Source organism: Nasonia vitripennis, chromosome 4 (assembly GCF_009193385.2).
Source record: "Nasonia vitripennis strain AsymCx chromosome 4, Nvit_psr_1.1, whole genome shotgun sequence".
NCBI classification, from domain to species: domain Eukaryota; kingdom Metazoa; phylum Arthropoda; class Insecta; order Hymenoptera; family Pteromalidae; genus Nasonia; species Nasonia vitripennis.
In genome coordinates this window covers 14338777-14356615 of record NC_045760.1, presented here as the reverse complement: position 1 = coordinate 14356615, position 17839 = coordinate 14338777, and the positions used below count along the sequence as shown (strand labels likewise).

General features: G+C 34.6%; 4 protein-coding genes across 9 annotated transcripts; 3 read left to right on the top strand and 1 right to left on the bottom strand.

The window, feature by feature from the left end:
- Positions 1–1508: 1508 nt before the first annotated feature.
- LOC100114788 (inosine-5'-monophosphate dehydrogenase) lies at positions 1509–6032 on the top strand. Of its 3 annotated transcripts, none has more exons than XM_031929524.2 (3): positions 1509–1657; positions 2718–3060; positions 3803–6032. In XM_031929524.2, exons 2-3 carry the CDS (start codon positions 2731–2733, stop codon positions 5045–5047), a joined length of 1575 nt encoding a protein of 524 aa, XP_031785384.1. In that variant the 5' UTR covers positions 1509–1657; positions 2718–2730; the 3' UTR covers positions 5048–6032. The 3 variants fall into 3 exon arrangements, with proteins under 3 accessions (XP_031785384.1, XP_031785382.1, XP_031785383.1); XM_031929522.2 differs by lacking the exon at positions 1509–1657 and adding an exon at positions 2252–2572; XM_031929523.2 differs by lacking the exon at positions 1509–1657 and adding an exon at positions 2271–2645.
- LOC100114754 lies at positions 5674–9656 on the bottom strand. Its single transcript, XM_031929521.2, has 5 exons — positions 8642–9656; positions 8291–8416; positions 7094–8124; positions 6849–7020; positions 5674–6771 (listed from the first exon to the last, which is right to left on the bottom strand). Exons 1-5 carry the CDS (start codon positions 8795–8797, stop codon positions 6655–6657), a joined length of 1602 nt encoding a protein of 533 aa, XP_031785381.1. The 5' UTR covers positions 8798–9656; the 3' UTR covers positions 5674–6654.
- Positions 9479–13804, top strand: LOC100114714 (protein SMG5). Of its 2 annotated transcripts, none has more exons than XM_001599596.5 (8): positions 9479–9765; positions 10095–10317; positions 10406–10570; positions 10639–10907; positions 10982–11162; positions 11249–12950; positions 13038–13358; positions 13446–13804. In XM_001599596.5, exons 1-8 carry the CDS (start codon positions 9692–9694, stop codon positions 13511–13513), a joined length of 3003 nt encoding a protein of 1000 aa, XP_001599646.2. In that variant the 5' UTR covers positions 9479–9691; the 3' UTR covers positions 13514–13804. The 2 variants fall into 2 exon arrangements, with proteins under 2 accessions (XP_001599646.2, XP_032455705.1); XM_032599814.1 differs by lacking the exon at positions 9479–9765 and adding an exon at positions 9767–9879.
- A 32-nt stretch (positions 13805–13836) lies between these two features.
- Positions 13837–17320, top strand: LOC100114641 (ubiquilin-1). 3 transcript variants are annotated; one of them, XM_008214889.4, is made up of 9 exons: positions 14001–14092; positions 14166–14214; positions 14355–14595; positions 14744–14942; positions 15063–15351; positions 15458–16123; positions 16210–16345; positions 16429–16558; positions 16723–17320. In XM_008214889.4, the coding sequence occupies exons 3-9, from the start codon at positions 14494–14496 to the stop codon at positions 16797–16799; spliced, it is 1599 nt and encodes a 532-aa protein (XP_008213111.1). In that variant the 5' UTR covers positions 14001–14092; positions 14166–14214; positions 14355–14493; the 3' UTR covers positions 16800–17320. The 3 variants fall into 3 exon arrangements, with proteins under 3 accessions (XP_008213109.1, XP_008213110.1, XP_008213111.1); XM_008214887.4 differs by having other exon boundaries at positions 13837–14214; XM_008214888.4 differs by having other exon boundaries at positions 13837–14281.
- The last annotated feature ends 519 nt before the right edge of the window (positions 17321–17839 follow it).

Below are 17839 nucleotides of genomic sequence, written 5' to 3'. Positions count from 1 at the left end.
ATAAGTTTTCTTAAAGTGCTCTTTTATATGACTTTCTATAGGCAAGGAGAGAGCTTAAAGAAATTGTAAAAGGTAACCTTTTTTGACAGCTAAAGGTTGAGGAGTGTCCAGCCGAAAGGTATCTTTATGCAGTGGCAAAGATCTCTTCCAAAAATTATAAATGTAATCTTGTAGCCATCGCAAAGATCACTTTAAGAGCTTTGCGACTGCATAAAGATAATCTTTCGGCTGGACACTCCGCAACCTATAAGCCATCTTAAACGATTCCCTTCAGAATTTCTTGTAAGCATCTGTTTACACCTATAGAGAACGTTAACTTTAAGGGCGCTTTTAGAAAACATGTTATTTACTGGATTATTTATTTAATTTACATGCACTTCATATAATTTTACGCATTCGCTATGCCGAATCTTAAACGCATACGCCTATACTTATCATGCACACGTATTTTATAATAAATTATAACTTGTACTGTCTTATATACTAACTACCATAGATTCTTACCGCTTGCGAGTGAAAAATACTGGACACAACCTGGCGGCAGGTCTACAATAGTCACTTTTTTTTCACCCGGAGATATCTTTCTGCACACTTTTTGTACACTTTCAGAAGAGATTTCGTATACAAATTTTAGGTATATTAGCATACAGCTTTTTGACCGCTTTTCCTGAGACTTACAGTCATCTTGTTTAGGCGCTCTTTAAGGTGCCATTTTTCAGAATTACTTTGACGTCTCTAAGACAGGAAAGATGGTAGAAAAAAGAAGTCAACTAGACAACGTTTAGAAAACTATGATATTTCTGAAATTTTTTCCTACATAAGAAGTCTTAAACGAAACGTCAAAAAGTATTCTAAAAGTGATCTTTAATGAATATTATTTTAGTGCAGCAATACGTATCTTTAAAAAAGACGTCAAGTTGATAACTTTAAGAAATTCTCAAAGTAATCTTTAAAAAGGTAATTTATAAGATATCTAAAAAGCTCGTTGACACTTTTATATTATCTAAAAGCTATCAATTAGAAAACTTTTGGAAAATCTTAAAGTAGTAGTCTTCCGAAAGATGGGTAATAAGATATTCCAAATTTCATTGAGCTAACTAAAAGGCATCTTTTTAATGTCTTTTAGAAATTCTTAGAGAGCTCTCAAGAAAGACAAGTTTTTAAATGTCCAAAAGTCCGCCAGTGTTTATTGGGGAGACATAATTAAAAAATTGCACAGTGACAACTATAGAGAAAAATGATAAGTAAAAAAAAATCGCTCAGTATGCCGACATAATTGATAAATGCAATACTTTGAAATAACAAGCGTCGTATATATATATTACACATATGTGAAATCAATCAATTGCCCCGCACTATTGATGTTTTGAATTTCACGTAATAAGGCAGAATAAGTGATTATCTTTCTATTTCTTAATTTCTTATTTGATGCGCTAAACACCCCCTCCAGATCCGAAGTTTATGGGTGGAGCTTGAGCAGTTATAAGAGAGACATCACCCTCCGCAAGAGTTATATCACAAAACAAATTAGCGCCGCTGTGTTCGCGGTCTCAGTATTAAATTTTACGTGTTTCGACAATTTTTCTTTTTTTTGGGGTGAATTTCTGTGACCAATAATAATATTCAGGTGCTTTTTTACTTTGGATCGAAGTAAAATGTAAGTAGACGCATTATTTCACTTCGAGCGTGTTGAACTTTAGCATAAAAAAAATCTCATTCGTGTCTAACCGCGGCTCCGCGACTCGTACTTTAGGTATTATACAAATAACTCGTAATCATCGTGTCTCGCGTACGATTTTTTCGTCAAAACAGTCGTTTAAAATATCTATCTATCCGATAACATTTCAATTTCGAATTCAAACATTCCCGCGTTTGAGATACTTTCATATCGACTGATGGCTCGATCCATCCGCGCGAACTCGCGCGAGGCGGTGTCACGACAATATATATATATATATATATATATATATATATATATATATATATATATATATATATATATATATATATATATATATATATATATATATATATATATATATATATATATATATATATATATATATATATATATATATATATATATATATATATATATATATATATATAATATATATATATATATATATATATATATATATATATATATATATATATATATATATATTGGAAACTAAGTATAACTGGAGGAAAATCCGCCGTTTCCCCCTTCCTCAAAGCGACTCGTGCGCACTGCGCAGCCCAGCAATAACGTCGGCGGCTTATATCCAGCTGGCTGCTGGCAGTGAGCCACTCTGCGCACAGCCTACTAATTACTATAGCTTAGCGCCCCGCCGCACGATTCCACGCTGTCTATAGGTACTGGCAGACTGTGTACAATAAAGCCAGGCCGCGCACACTGCGATCGGTCATTTTCTCCCCGGCGCCAGAAACAAGTCGACGAGCGCGCGAATATACGCTCTCCGCGACCGAGCCACGTGTTGCCGTCGCCGTGCCGCTACTTGCTCTGCTCTCAGAATTTATAACCATCAAACTCTTCCAACGATCTCCTCTAGCGTTTGACGAAAGACAAGTAATACTACATATTCCATTCGATCGACTATATATTAATTTATTACATTTGCCATTGGTGCCCTGAGCCGAGAGTACGGCAATATATATATATATATATATATATATATATATATATATATATCAAGTTTTTGTCTCTTTCGCAGAGGAATTGAAGCAATGGCAGACTACGTGGTGAATAACGCGAACAACGCTAAGAACGTCGATGTCGAGGAGGACGGGCTCACTGCCGCCCAGCTATTCGCTAATGGCGATGGACTGACCTACAATGACTTCATTATCCTGCCCGGCTACATTGACTTCACCGCCGACGAGGTGGATCTACACTCGCCGCTCACCAAGAAGATCACGCTCAAGGCTCCGCTCGTATCCTCGCCCATGGACACCGTCACCGAGTCCGACATGGCCATAGCAATGGCTCTGTGCGGTGGTATTGGTATAATCCATCACAATTGTACACCCGAGTATCAGGCCAACGAGGTGCACAAGGTAAATATTATTCCTGCATTATTATTGTTATTATTGTATTGATGACGGAGCGGTTGCGCGTCCTTCCCGCCTGTGTTAGCTTCAAAATTTTCTCATGCCACTTCACTCAATACAATCGCGACTTTACATAGTTTATAAGTTCCCCTGCAGGTATAAAAATGTATACTCTTCACACAGTGATGGTGGTATTAAATTTCTCATCTAAATGGAAACTTGATATTTCAAACAAAACCTATATAAGGTATATAATGATGATAACTTGGTCTCAAATCTAATCAAATTAATCCCTCTATTAAATCCATTGTCGACTGTACATTTTAAACTACATCCTTTCAGGCCTTGGTTATATAAAAATAATATTATATAAAGGTATTACAGCAATCAAATCAAGTTATGATATTATATCTGGATAGTACAAAGTGTAATACTATTAGCAAAGCCAGATTTTATTGATTTTTGTAGCAAATTTTTATGCATTGATGCGTGAAGTGATTCAAATGTCAATATAACGTTTTCAATTATGTTTTTGAAACTTTAAACTTAGTTTAAAAAATCACAGTTCTTCTCAACGAGAAAGATTTGATTAAAGTTAAAGAATTATAAGAAACCACCAAGGTCGCCTAGCTGTATGAATTATTCTTGTGATTTGAATACAAGTTTTACTACTTCCAATGAGTTTCTTTAAATTCGTAGACAAGCTAATGGTAAACAACAAGATTTTGATTTTCAAACATTTTTCTAGGTCAAAAAATACAAGCACGGATTCATCAGAGACCCTGTAGTACTCTCTCCAGTTCACACTGTTGGAGATGTGCTCAACGTCAAAGCCACACATGGATTCTCTGGAGTTCCAATTACTGAGAATGGAAAATTAGGTGGTAAACTATTAGGCATTGTTACATCAAGGGATATTGATTTTCTTGAAGATTCAAAGGCGCAACAAAGCACCAAATTAGAAACTATTATGACCAAATTGTCCAATTTAGTCACAGCACCATCTGGTGTTACTCTGCAAGATGCTAATGCTATTTTAGAAAAATCTAAAAAAGGTAAATTGCCTATTATCAATGAAAAGGGAGAACTTGTGGCTCTCATGGCAAGAACTGATTTGAAGAAAAACCGCAGCTATCCTAACGCCAGCAAAGATGAAAATAAGCAGCTGTTGGTTGGAGCAGCTATTGGAACACGCCCTGGTGACAGAACTAGACTTCAACAATTAGCCACTGCTGGCGTGGATGTTGTTGTCTTGGACTCATCCCAAGGAAACTCCAAATATCAAGTTGATATGATTAAGTTTATCAAGTCAACATACCCAGAACTGCAAGTTATTGCTGGAAATGTTGTGACTATAGCACAAGCCAAAAATCTTATTGAAGCTGGAGCAGATGGTTTAAGGGTAGGAATGGGTTCAGGATCTATTTGCATCACTCAAGAAGTAATGGCTGTTGGTAGACCACAAGCAACAGCTGTCTACAAAGTTTCAGAGTATGCAAGAAGGTTTGGAGTTCCCATCATTGCTGATGGAGGAATCCAATCAATTGGTCACATTACCAAAGGCCTTAGCATAGGAGCAAGTACGGTGATGATGGGATCCTTATTGGCCGGAACATCAGAAGCACCAGGAGAATATTTCTTCAGTGATGGAGTCAGACTAAAGAAATATAGAGGTATGGGCTCAATTGAAGCCATGGATAGAAAGGACGCCAGTGGCTCAGCTATGGACAGATACTTCCATAACGAGATGGACAAACTAAAGGTTGCACAAGGTGTTAGCGGATCAATCGTTGATAAAGGAACGGTATTGAAGTTCCTCCCATATTTACAATGCGGTATTAAGCATGGTTGCCAAGATATTGGAGCCAAGTCTATCACCGCTTTAAAACAAATGATGTACAATGGAGAGCTGCGTTTTGAAAAAAGGACACACTCTGCTCAACAAGAAGGTAACGTCCATGGTTTGTTCTCGTACGAAAAAAGGCTATTTTAAGCATTGACGAAGATATGGGGACAATTTACATAATAAACTAGTACCTGTATTTCATAAAATGCCAGCGACCTCGCTGTCGACTAGAAAAAACTCAGTGATATGAAGTTATACAAAAGAGATTCATGTTTTAAACGTTATTAATACCGTGAATCGCCGTGGAGTTATTCTGATGCATAATTACACGCTTCGTACCTGGTGCATATTTTCATAATTGTAAATTTTTTTTTAACTTCAAAGTAATTAGTATATGTACAATGGGCATATGAAAAAAGTCTTGACTCCTCCTTATGGTAGGTTTTTATCATTACTTTGCGACATAATCAAGTAACCAGGTTTTTTTCTAACGTGTACTTATGTGAAATTTAATCAATCAATCAATTTTGAGAAAAATTAACTATTTTCTGACGAAATTCTGTAAAAAGTTTTAAAATGTTCTATTGTGCTGTAACAATGTGTTAGCCGATCAAGTTTTTTTTACAAATTGATTTTAACTAAAATGGAAATCAGGTATATTGTATATACATAAATACACATTTTATTTTTGAAACTTATACAAAACGAACTTATTTTACTCTTTTGAGTAAAATATAACTTGAATCATGGGAACAGTATAAAATCTTCAAATGTTTTATATCCTCATTTTTTGACCAATTACTTGTTGATATAGTTCATGTTGTGTTATTATTTGATACACATTTTAATATAAGCAATTCATGTCGACCGTATTACTTAGTGTTTAATAGTTTTTTATCTCTTGATCCGAATGAAACGTCGATACTTAAGTTATAAATGAATAAAATGTATTTACCATGTATATCAAGTCAATTAATTTTACAAACTTCTTTTAATTTATAATTCATTTGATTTGATAAATAATTAGGTTTTCAAAGCTTTAGTAAGTAAAGCTTTAGAGAATTTTATACAGGTAATAACAATGTGTCAAATTATATATGTTTAAAATAAATATATATGCAAGTTGGAATAATCATTGTTTTTATTTCATATTAGTTTTATAAAATACTCTTAAGAAAATACAGGGGAATCTTAAAAATATAAGAGAATTTAAATTTACAAAATAGTTTTCTTAACATAAGAGAGGATTCTTCTATGATAACAGTATGTATGTGAAGAATATCTATTTACATACTAGACAAAAATAAAATATATCGAAATGAAAATATAATAGGCATATTATTTTATGCGCCTAAAGACAATAATTAAAACAATTTATGTATGTATGTATAAAAGTCATTGTGTTATTTGCTCGCACTTGTAGACTAAAGCCTTCTAAGTATACAATTAATATATTCAATCTTTTTTTACTAAAAACATTCATTTGATAATTCATCTAATATATTTGTGAACATATTAATTATGGATGTCTGAAACTGAAGAGCATATGATTTGCAAACAAAAACTTAGTATTTCGAAGCTCTTTTTATGTTAAATATATTGCATTAAATATTTTTAAAAACAAATTTCGTGATAAAATATTATTTTCTCTGGGTAGCAGACAACTCGCTTAACAAGCCGTACGATTAGCACTATTTTCTAGGAACCTTTCGTACGCATCACAATTTTTAATTTTGCACAAATATTTTCTCAAACTAGGAAGGTTCGAGAACATTATGCATAGCATACTTCCATGTCCATGCTCGTGCTACTTCTTCAAACCTTGCTCTATCATTCATATACATTTCACCTAATTCAGGTTCCATACAAACCTAAAATAAATATAATTAGCTTCCATTAGTCTATTATACGTAAGCGATTTACATAACATATCTTTTTTATATCTTACCTGACAATAAGGATCTGTAAGTAAACTTTGAACACTGATGAGAACTTTTGATATTGTCAATGCTAAAGACCAATTATGATGTATCGAATCAATTCCAACATCCCCATGTCTAGAAACATTTGGGTGAAGTATTTTTGTTAAAAATCTTACCACTGGTGGTCTCATTGGATAACTGAAAATAACAATTCATATATTGTATTCCTTCAAAACCTAAGAAATTTTGTCAATAAACATTATTTACATACCTGTATGGTACTTGAAGATAGAGATAGAAGACACCTCCTTCATATGGACTACCAGCTGGTCCTGTAATTGTTGCTTGCCAATGGCAGCACATTTGATCGAGAGGGGTTGCTTCTATGCCTTCAGGTGGGTCACTTCTTAAACCTTTTAATTCAATTCGTAATCTATTTCTCCTCCATGAGTTTTCTTCAACTTTAGGAGGCCGTGTGCGATGCAAAGAAGTCTGAGATAAGCATGTTTTACATGGAGCCGAAGATGCAAGTCTATCATAGGCCTTATACCAATTTCCAACCATTCCATTTGTTGGTTTGAACAAAGGCCATCTCAATTTAACGTGTCTTTGCCACAAATCTGGAGTTATATGGGTAGACAATAAATTGCACCATCTTCGACAAACATTTGCTGCACACCAAAGACTAACATCATCTAAATGAGAAAATACTGCCAAAAGAACTTCAGGTGGCAACCTTTCAACAAGGCCTGGTTCACTGATAGACTTATGCTCAATTTGTTTATAATTAGTTAACAAATCTAGTCTCTTTGATAAGTTCCATGGTCTTGATGGTTCACCCTTTTCTGCATACGCTTCGTAATTTCTCATGGGTTGAAACAATCCAGCATATTCATGATTATCCGGTTCTGCTTCCTCAACTGGTCCAGAATCTTCTTCAGGACTTTGAAAGTCCTCTTCAAGAACATCATGTTGTGGAAAATTTTCAACATCCTGCCTTATTTGCAGATTATTCAGGTCCAAACGTAAATCATTTGGATTGTTTTGCTGTGGGTCGTCATTATTCTGATCCACATTATTAACAGCATTATCATTATTGGCTGGTGCATTGTTACACCTTGCTGGTACAAAATTGTATTGCTGAAAATATACAGCTCGATTTTGATCAGGTGAGTCTGAAGGGCTGGAAACTAGTGGTGTAGAATCTTGAGAGGAATTTTGATCCGTTTGACTAGCTCTTCTTTCTGTGTTATAAAATAAATCAACGGGCTCATCGTTGCCAGAATCCTCATCATCAGTTTTCTGCAAATATTAATAAATTAATAAGGGTTTGGGATTTTGAAAGAATATATACATATATGTATGTATGTATATATATATATATATATATATATATATATATATATATATATATATATATATATATATATATATATATATATATATCCATCCATATATTTGTACTCACTTCGCTAAATATAGGTGCTTGAAGTAGCCCCACATCGTCAGGAAATAAAAATGCATGGCAAGTTGCACAAACTGGTTCTCCAAAACACGGCCCATAATAACCATTGCAAATATAGCAAGCACTTGTCTGTGAATTAATAAAGCATTCACATTACTTTTTGATCACTTTTTATCAATGACAATCACTCTAACAGCTTTGCAACGAATCATACACGTACTCGCTTGCAGCACAATACATCGACGAAATGTTATCGTTAGTAACGCGATGAACATTCAAAAATACATGTATAGACAAACATTCCTCATTGAAACAATAAAGGGCACCAGAGTGAAAAATAACAAAACAACTTACTGAGAACTCGAATTCAGGATAATCCGGCTGTATAACAAATTCAGGGCTTTCTTTGGCCTCCTCTTCCATGTCTGAATGAACGCTCGACTCGTCTTTTTCCGTCATGTTTTCACCATTTTCAACGTAGCTGGCACAACAAATTTTATCTCCAGCCATGTTGACAGAATGCTAGACTAACATATACATATATAAACGTATGTATAGACTTACATAGCACACGACAGCTTCGGAAAACTCGTCGAATTGTCGGTGCATAAGACGAGGACACAGCGAGTTGCAGGTCAGGAAGTAAGTAAAGAGACATTTGATTGGGCGCAGCACAGTCCCGGAGAGCACGGTTGACCAATGGCCATACGAATCTCTGATCGACAGTCGAATATCAACAGTTTGCTGACATCAGTTTTTGAAAACGAGCCTTCATTTGATGCACTCGCGCGATGCACACTATATGCACTTTAACGCTTGTATTTTTAATTTTCCTCTATACTAATAAATTCTTTCAGATAAAACGCAGTGGTTTATAATTTTAGGTTTGAAAATATTAAAATTTCAATAAAGGAATAATAAATTCTAGAAAAGTTTTATGATTTACGCAGATAATAAACAACTAATTATTATAAGAACTATAAATGATCTAATATGAGCATTCTATTACATTTTCAACTATAACATAATGTCGATTCAAATTCAAGCAAACAAATTTAAAGAAGGCGCAATACCGCACATAGCGCCCGAATAGAACGACACCATTTTGCGAGACGTTCTTCGGCTTCTGCATCATATACCTACATATATATGTGTATATATATATATATTCTTCTTCTTCTCCCGCATAGTATACTTTAATACTATAGATTTCGAAGCGTACGGAGGTATAAGTATTTTCTTCCAAAGCAAGTCGTTTCGTAAAAAGAACGCCGAATGCAGCATTTGTTACATTTTTGCGATTCATCGCTGTTGAAACAAGGTGTGACGACGAAAAGAGATTGTTGGAAAACAAATGATTGATAATAAAAGCGGCTGCTGGTAGAGAACCATGAAACAAACAAAATGAAAAAGAATTACAATATCGGTTCCGATGTTAGGTCGAGTGACAGTCTCGAAATCACAAGACGATTATACAAGTAAGATTGATTTTTTAAAAAATCAACTACACTGCTTTTTACACTTTTACCACAAAAGAACATCGAAACTGGAAGATAACCTAAAATTTTCTATTGTGACATTCCACCCAACAGGTGAATTTTCGAGAAATTAAAAATGTTATCAATACTGCGTTTTTTTTACAAATACTACATAAATAATATCTTTGCAACAATTGTGGGTGGAATATACATAAAACGAGGTCTTATTGATTCCTCAGACATAACCTATAGAGTCAATTGTTTTATTTCTCTTTTTTCCAACTTGATTGCTAGATCAATTTTTTAATCAGCTGATTGTTTTTCCAAAGGAATATTACTGAAATTGCCAAGAAATTAGAAGAGCACAAAAATCGAGCTCTAACTACAATTGACATTTTCACACCAACTGGAGAAGCATTACGATCTAAGCTAAAAGATTATTGCGAAAGATTAATTATAAACGATCCTGTGAATCATGTGCAAAAAACAGAAGAGTTGCTTTGGAGAAGATGCTGTTATGACATTGTCTCTGCTGCAAAGAAATTACGAAAGGTTTGCACTTATTTAATATATTGTTATTGCTTTATTTTTAAAGTTTTCTTAATTTGGAACATATTTCAATTTTGTTTAATGATAATAGGGTAATGCCTGGAATGAGACAGAAGAAGCATTCCTATCAGTCCATCTGTCAGTTGGTGCAGGATTTTATCATCACCTGATTTTGCGTTTGTTGCTGGAATATGATTTGAAACTTCCGGGTGTAATTGACTTTGCATATACTCAAAATCAGAAGGAAATAATTCATGTAAGCTTGGAGTTATGATTAAAAAAAAATATTTTTAGATCCACCATAACATTGTAATTATTCTTCAGATGGAAAAAGGAATAAACAAATCAAAAGTACCCACATTAGAAGTGAAAAAATGCGTCACTCGTTTCATTCATAGAAGCTTAATATGTCTTGGAGATTTAGCTCGTTACCAATTGGATCTAGAGCCCCATTGGGATCCACAGGTTGCAATAAGATATTATAAAATGGCAGTAGCTGTTGATGACAAGTATGGAATGCCACACAATCAATTGGGTACTGTTGCTGGTAATAAAAATTATGGACTTGATGCTGTTTATCATTATTTGAGAAGGTTTGTATAAACATTTTTTAAAACAAACAGTACAAACATAACATATAATTGCAACTATTATCTGATTTGTCCAGTATTTTGTGTCTGGAGCCATTTGAAGGAGCAGAAGGAAATTTGAAAAGAACTGTTATTGTTCATTCTTATACTGGTAAAGAGAAATGTTTGACACAATCTTGTGTAGCAAGGTTACTTTTGTTGTTACAATTGTGGGACAGCAGTTCTATGAATATTGATAAAATTAATCAAGAGTCACAGGTAAGTTTTGCTTTATCTCTGTATTTTTAATTTGTTTATATTAATCGTTACAGCCTATTCATTGAAAACTAATTTTTTTCTTTCAGACACTGTTAAATGACATTGAGAACTGTTTGAATGTGGAAAAAACTGAGAATGTTGACCAAAAATCTGCCGAGAATGAGGACAGTATAGAAAAATATTTATTACATCACAAAACTGAAGAAACTGTTTATTTAACAGATGAGATGATATTTAAGATCATAGTAATTTGCCTGATGAAAATAATGAAAGTACAAATGAAGGAACCTAATGACGGTCACGGCATTACTGCGTTTGTTTTAGCTGTATTTTCTCAAGTGCTGCAGTTTGTTGTGATGAGATTGCAAGAATCGCTTCTTGACTTGTCTATAACAAACAAAGATTACAATTCTAATAAAGCGGCTTGTACCAAAGAAATAGCTGAAAATAAAAATGGCATTGAAAGTACAGAAAAAACTGATAACGAAAAGGACTTCAATGATAAGTCTCTGCAAGATAGTTTGAATAATTTAAAATCTTTTACAGACGACACTAAAACTGAAATAAATGGAAATCATGTCAAACGACAAACGAAAAAACGGCGAGACAAATCAAAGAGTCTTCTGACAAAACTCCGAAGACCACGAAATCGTAAAAATAGTTCTGATTCGGATGTAAGTGATGGAGAAGGAGTAGCTATAGGATCATCTAGTGAAGATGTGAATTCCGATATTACAGAAACTGAAGAAGATGTAATAAGCGATGAAAATGTTTTATCCGATGATGCTCTGTCAGACGATTTAACAGATGACGAAAAAGAGGATAATGAAGTGGACGTCTCATTGGAAAAAATGAATGGAAATATTGCTGTTGAAGATAAGTTTATACAAGAAAATGAAAACGAAACTAAGGATAAAACTAACATCAACGATATTATTGTGAATGAAAAAGAAAATACCATGGATGAAACTGCTGATATGACCAAAAATCCAGACAGTACCTATGATGAAAACAACGCTTCAGCAAACACGCTAACTTACGTAGCACAAATGGAAAAGCAAAACTTGGATCCAATTAAAGTCTTGAAAGTTTTGAAAGATGAAAAAATACTTACTTCTATCAAAGTTTGTTGTGATTGGCTACAGGGACAGAGAGATATTATAAGAACCTGTGCCAAAGGATCAAAATCATTACTTAAACGTTTAATTACTTTGTTAAATTTGATCAATCTTGATAGCGAAAGTGTTTTAAAAAAGTGGGACAAGGATTTGGATATTTTACCATGTACTGAGAAAGCAAAAGAAGCTGTTAAAATCGTTCCTCTACCGGAAGATATAGACTTGAAAGGTTTGAAAATTGTCGACGCCGCCCATAAAAATATCAATTGGGATATTTTAAATAGGAAGAAGATGACCAACTGTGAAGAAACTCTACTCAGAGCCTTAAAAATTGTTGAGTTTGGTCATTATTTGTGTTCAATGTCAGAATCTGGAGTTACTTATGACAAAAGTAAGGGCTTATTTATCATAGCAAATGAAGAGACTAATGAAACTAAAGAAAACCAAGTTGATAACAAGACTTTAGAGATAGACCAATCCAAAGGAAAACTCATGAGACACATGGGAAGATTGTGGCTTAAAGCGGAAGTTCGAGCTTTAGAAAGTCGATTGCATTACAGATTAATGTCACCGTATTTAGTTCCTGATCATGAAGCTTTTTCAAAATTCATGCCAGTCATAAAACAATTAGTCTATGCCAAAAAGTTTATCGTAGTCGTTCCGTCAGTTGGTAAGACGATTATCTGATTGACAATCACATTTCGATTAAATGTATTGATACCTTGCTTTTAACTTATTATTATTTGATTATTTGCAGTGATTTGTGCTTTGGACGAGATGAAAAAAGTTAGTAGTCATGCCAGAGAAGCGACCAGATGGATTGAAGGCCAATTACAACGTGGATCGCGTTTTCTAAGAGCACAAAGACCTCACGAAAAGTTGCCATTACCTCTAATAAAAGGGCCAAAACCTAAAGACAAAGAAGCGTGGCTTTATTTCCAAATAATAGAATGTTGCCATTTTCTTACACAACAAAGCAAGGCTGGTGATTCTGAAATTCCAGTTGTAACGTTACTAACTGGTATAGATGATAAAAAACTGTTTACATTTAGCCCTGATGGAATAGCCAAAAGTGCTGGTTAGTAAGACAACTTATCCATACTTTAGTGAATCTCAAATTTACATGCCATAAAATAACAATCTTATTTTGCTAACCTTGTTTCAGGTGTGAATTTCGAACACATTGGTGCATTTCACGCTAAATGGAAACTATCCATAAAAAGTCATGGTTGAAGGAAAAGAGCTCAGAAGTTGGAATTTCCTCAAGTCATATAAGAGATAATAATCAAGTCGCTAACTGAGCAGTACCAGAACGGTACTTCCAGATCCGGTGGACAAAAGGGTTTGGAAACCCTGAAAGAAACTCGCTTACAGTAATAACAAATGTCTACGCTTCGGCATCCCTGCGTCGAAAAAAAAACCAATAACTGACTGTGAAGCGAATTTTTTAAAATCTCTATCTATTTTGTTTTATTAAAATTATTATTATTCAATAAAGTTGTTTTATATGAGAATGCGCATGTATATAGGGAGTACTTTTCTTTCCACACTTTTTCTTATTTGTAATTCATAATTTCATAATTTTTGATCCCCCTAGTATAGTCAGGAGGTTAAACTTGAAGGGAAAAAATAACTAGCGAACAATCAGTTAGTCATAGAGTAAGAATTATCTGGTTAGTTTCGCATCAAGTCATTGGTAAGTAGTAGAAATAACCTCTGCAGTCTGCACTCTGCACGCAATTGTATGTACGATTTCTGCAAAGCGGCACTCCTCGAAAGTAGCGGAGAGTTGTAAAATGCAAAAAATCAATGGTGGGATATAACAGAAACAAGCTCATTCGAAAATTGCGAGAAGCAAATAATGGTGATCTGATTTTTACCGTAGACGGTATAGAAGGGCTGTTTGTCGTGCGCCAGTTCGGGTAAATTGAACGGTGCGTAGACCACTTGATATAGACCACGTAGACACTTGTTATTGAATCGAGTCGGCACGAGATGCTCGTCTGTATTCTTTTGTATCTCCTCGGAGAAATAAACCTAAACGTGAAATTTCACGATAGATAACTTTTTGCAGGACGAAAGCAGGCAGTGTTGGTTGAAGTGACGGCAATTAATCGACGAGCTTTGACGTACCGCTGTTATCGTTTTTCCCGCACGTTTCTACGAGGAAAAATTGAAAGCGTCAAAAGTAACGAGTCATCAACCAATCCAAGATGGCAGAGGGCCAGGATAGTCAGAAGAAAATTACTATTACCGTTAAAACGCCCAAAGAAAAACAGAGCGTCGAAATCGAGGAAGATGCGACGATTAAAGATGTAAGTTTTATCTCCTTTAGCTGATATTTGCCAAAGGCTGAGCTTCTACACCTTTCGCTTTTGCATTATTGCACATTTTGAATGTCATCATCATTGTTTGGTTATATATTATTCTCTTGTTGTCATCTTTTTCTTGTTAAATACGCAGTTTAAGGATGCGGTCGCCAAGAAGTTTAATGCACAGCCAGATCAGCTGTGCCTCATATTCGCTGGAAAGATTATGAAGGATCATGAAAAGCTAACAAATCACAATGTCAAGGATGGTCTGACAGTGCATCTTGTCATCAAAGCTCCGCGCACTGCAGCAAGCCAGAACAATCAAGATACTACACCGCAAAGAGCTGCAGGTGTGTGATAACCATAATGTGCAAAAGAATGAAAGATTTTCAGTTTTTGTTTCTTACATATGCATAATTTATATAAATATAATTTTTATATAACACCATCATTGAATTACTCCTTTACAGCTGATATAAATCAGTCTCCATTCGGATTGGGTAGCTTGGGAGGACTAAGCGGCTTAGAAAATCTTGGACTGGGTTCTGCAAACTTTGTCGAGTTACAGCATAGAATGCAAAGAGAATTATTAACCAATTCAGAAGCTTTGAGACAAGTTTTCGACAACCCCTTAGTACAGAGTTTAATGAATGATCCTGAAAATATGCGTAGCTTATTGCTTGCTAATCCTCAAATGCAAGAACTGATGCAACGTAACCCAGAAATAAATCATATGTTAAATAATCCAGATCTTCTTAGGTGAGTCAGCATTGTCTTTGACTTAAAATATTTATTTATTCATACAAAATTGTTAGGCATTACTGGACTTTTATTTTTGAATATCAATCTAATTTTTTGTTCACAGGCAAACTATGGAATTGGCTCGCAATCCATCAATGTTACAAGAATTAATGCGCACACATGATCGGGCACTATCTAATCTTGAAAGTATTCCAGGGGGATACAGCGCTCTTAGACGAATGTATAGAGATATTCAGGAGCCAATGTTTGCTGCTGCAGCCAATGACAGAAATCCTTTTGCAGCCTTAGTAGAAAATAGTAATGCTGATTCACAAAATCCTCAACAGGGTCAGGAAAATAGAGACCCTTTGCCAAATCCTTGGAGCCAAGGACAACCTAACAGTGGAACAACGACTGGACCAACAACAGGTATAGGTACTGGAGCAAGAGGTTTGATGGACACGCCAGGGATGCAAAGTCTTGCAGCTCAAATGATGGAAAATCCGGCACTCATGCGTAATATGCTGAATGCTCCTTATACACGCTCTATGTTAGAAGCAATGGCTGCAGATCCAGCAATGGCTAGTAGAGTTATATCGGCAAACCCGTTCTTTAGGGGTAATCCACAAATGCAAGAACAAATGACAGCTATGATGCCTGCCCTAATTCAACAAATGCAGAACCCACAAATACAGAGTATTGCAACTAATCCTGATGCTCTAGCAGCAGTAATGCAAATTCAGCAAGGTATGGAACAACTTCGAACTATTGCGCCAGATCTGGTTGGAAGGTAAGATCACTAAGATGTAAAAATAATTTCTCACGGTTGCTGCAATAGCATATCACAAATTTTTCCAAATTTTTAATATTCTATAGCATGGGTTTGACAGTCCCTCCTAGTCCAGCAAGTACACCAAGTGCAACTCCTACAACAAACACAAGTTCAACACCTGGCCAACAGACAGACTCTTCAACAAATCAGGATGCGTTCTCTCAATTCATGACGAGGATGGTAATAATACTAATGATTTGTCATACATATACATTCAATTGTCTCAAATTTAACATATTTTAAAACTTTAACGATTTGTACAGCTCTCTGCTATGGCTTTGAACCAAGGAGGTGAGGTCGACGGCCAACTCCCCCCACCAGAAGAACGATACAGGGCGCAACTAGAGCAATTGACTGCAATGGGCTTTGTTAATAGAGACGCAAATTTACAAGGTAAATTTCATTGCGAATCTCATATGTATTTGTCTCATTACAACACTAACCAAGATGATTTTATACGAATTATTTGAAACGCATGCTCATTAAGTGCATAATTATAAATTTTAATATTGAATGTTACTAAATAACCTTTTTGTGCTGATATTTTTTTTTCTTAGCACTAATAGCTACGTTTGGAGATATTAATGCCGCTGTTGAAAGACTACTGGCCAATGGACAACTATCTATGAGCTAACCACCACAACTAGTAATGCTGTTATTCCATTATAAGCCAGAATCCCCTTATACTTTCCCTATTGCATCAGACAAGGTGACAGAAACTTGAAGTAGCTTTTGACTGTCAAAAATTATAAAATGAAAAAAAAATTCCGGCTATCGTTGACAGAAAATACACGCTACTTTTCTTCATTCACTGTGCATTTTTCTTTTCTACTTAATAGGTACTTGTGTCGACGCTGATTGTACCGAACATTGTAAAATCCTAGACGTTTGATATTTCTCCTGTCTATTATTTGATGTGCTATAGATCTATATAACTGTATTTACATATCCAGTTTGGAAAAAATTATATTTTGATTAGCTTGCTGTTATATACGTGATGCAAAGTCATTAGATATTCTTACATAAACGTGTTTATTCCCGTAATGTGTTTTACATAAATTGTGTACTAAAAAAATACGATTTTTCGTTTTGCAACATTAAAATAGTGAACTCTTATGTTTTTTGTGAAACTTTGAACTGGATTATGCAAAAACTCGAACCTCATAAATGTAAGCATAAGGGACTACCACTAAATTCTTATATCCCATTAGAAAAACTCTTGACAAAATCTTATGACAATTTTATCAGCAGTTTATTATAAAGACACGCAAATATTCAAATTCTATTATATGTATCCGCATATATCTCTTTCTGTAATTATCTAGACATGATAAATCTTGCATGAAACATTATTCAAATAGCATATAAGTTGTATAAATTTAATTTTATTGAAGTAACGCAAATTTTTCTTGCAATTAAGTTTCGTTACTTCTGTCGGTGGGATCATAACTTTCTCTCAAACTCCAACTATAAGAATAGAAAATCAATAAATTGAACACGAGAATATTCTAAATGCATGTCAAAAGCAATTAACTGAGCGGTCAAGACATTTGATATGGTGATTGATTGGCAGGTTTCATATTATACGCGAGATTGTAAAAGAGTAAGAAAGAATAATAAAACATAGATACAGCATGAAGCGCATTAAAAAGAATTACAGAGCGCGCGCGTATC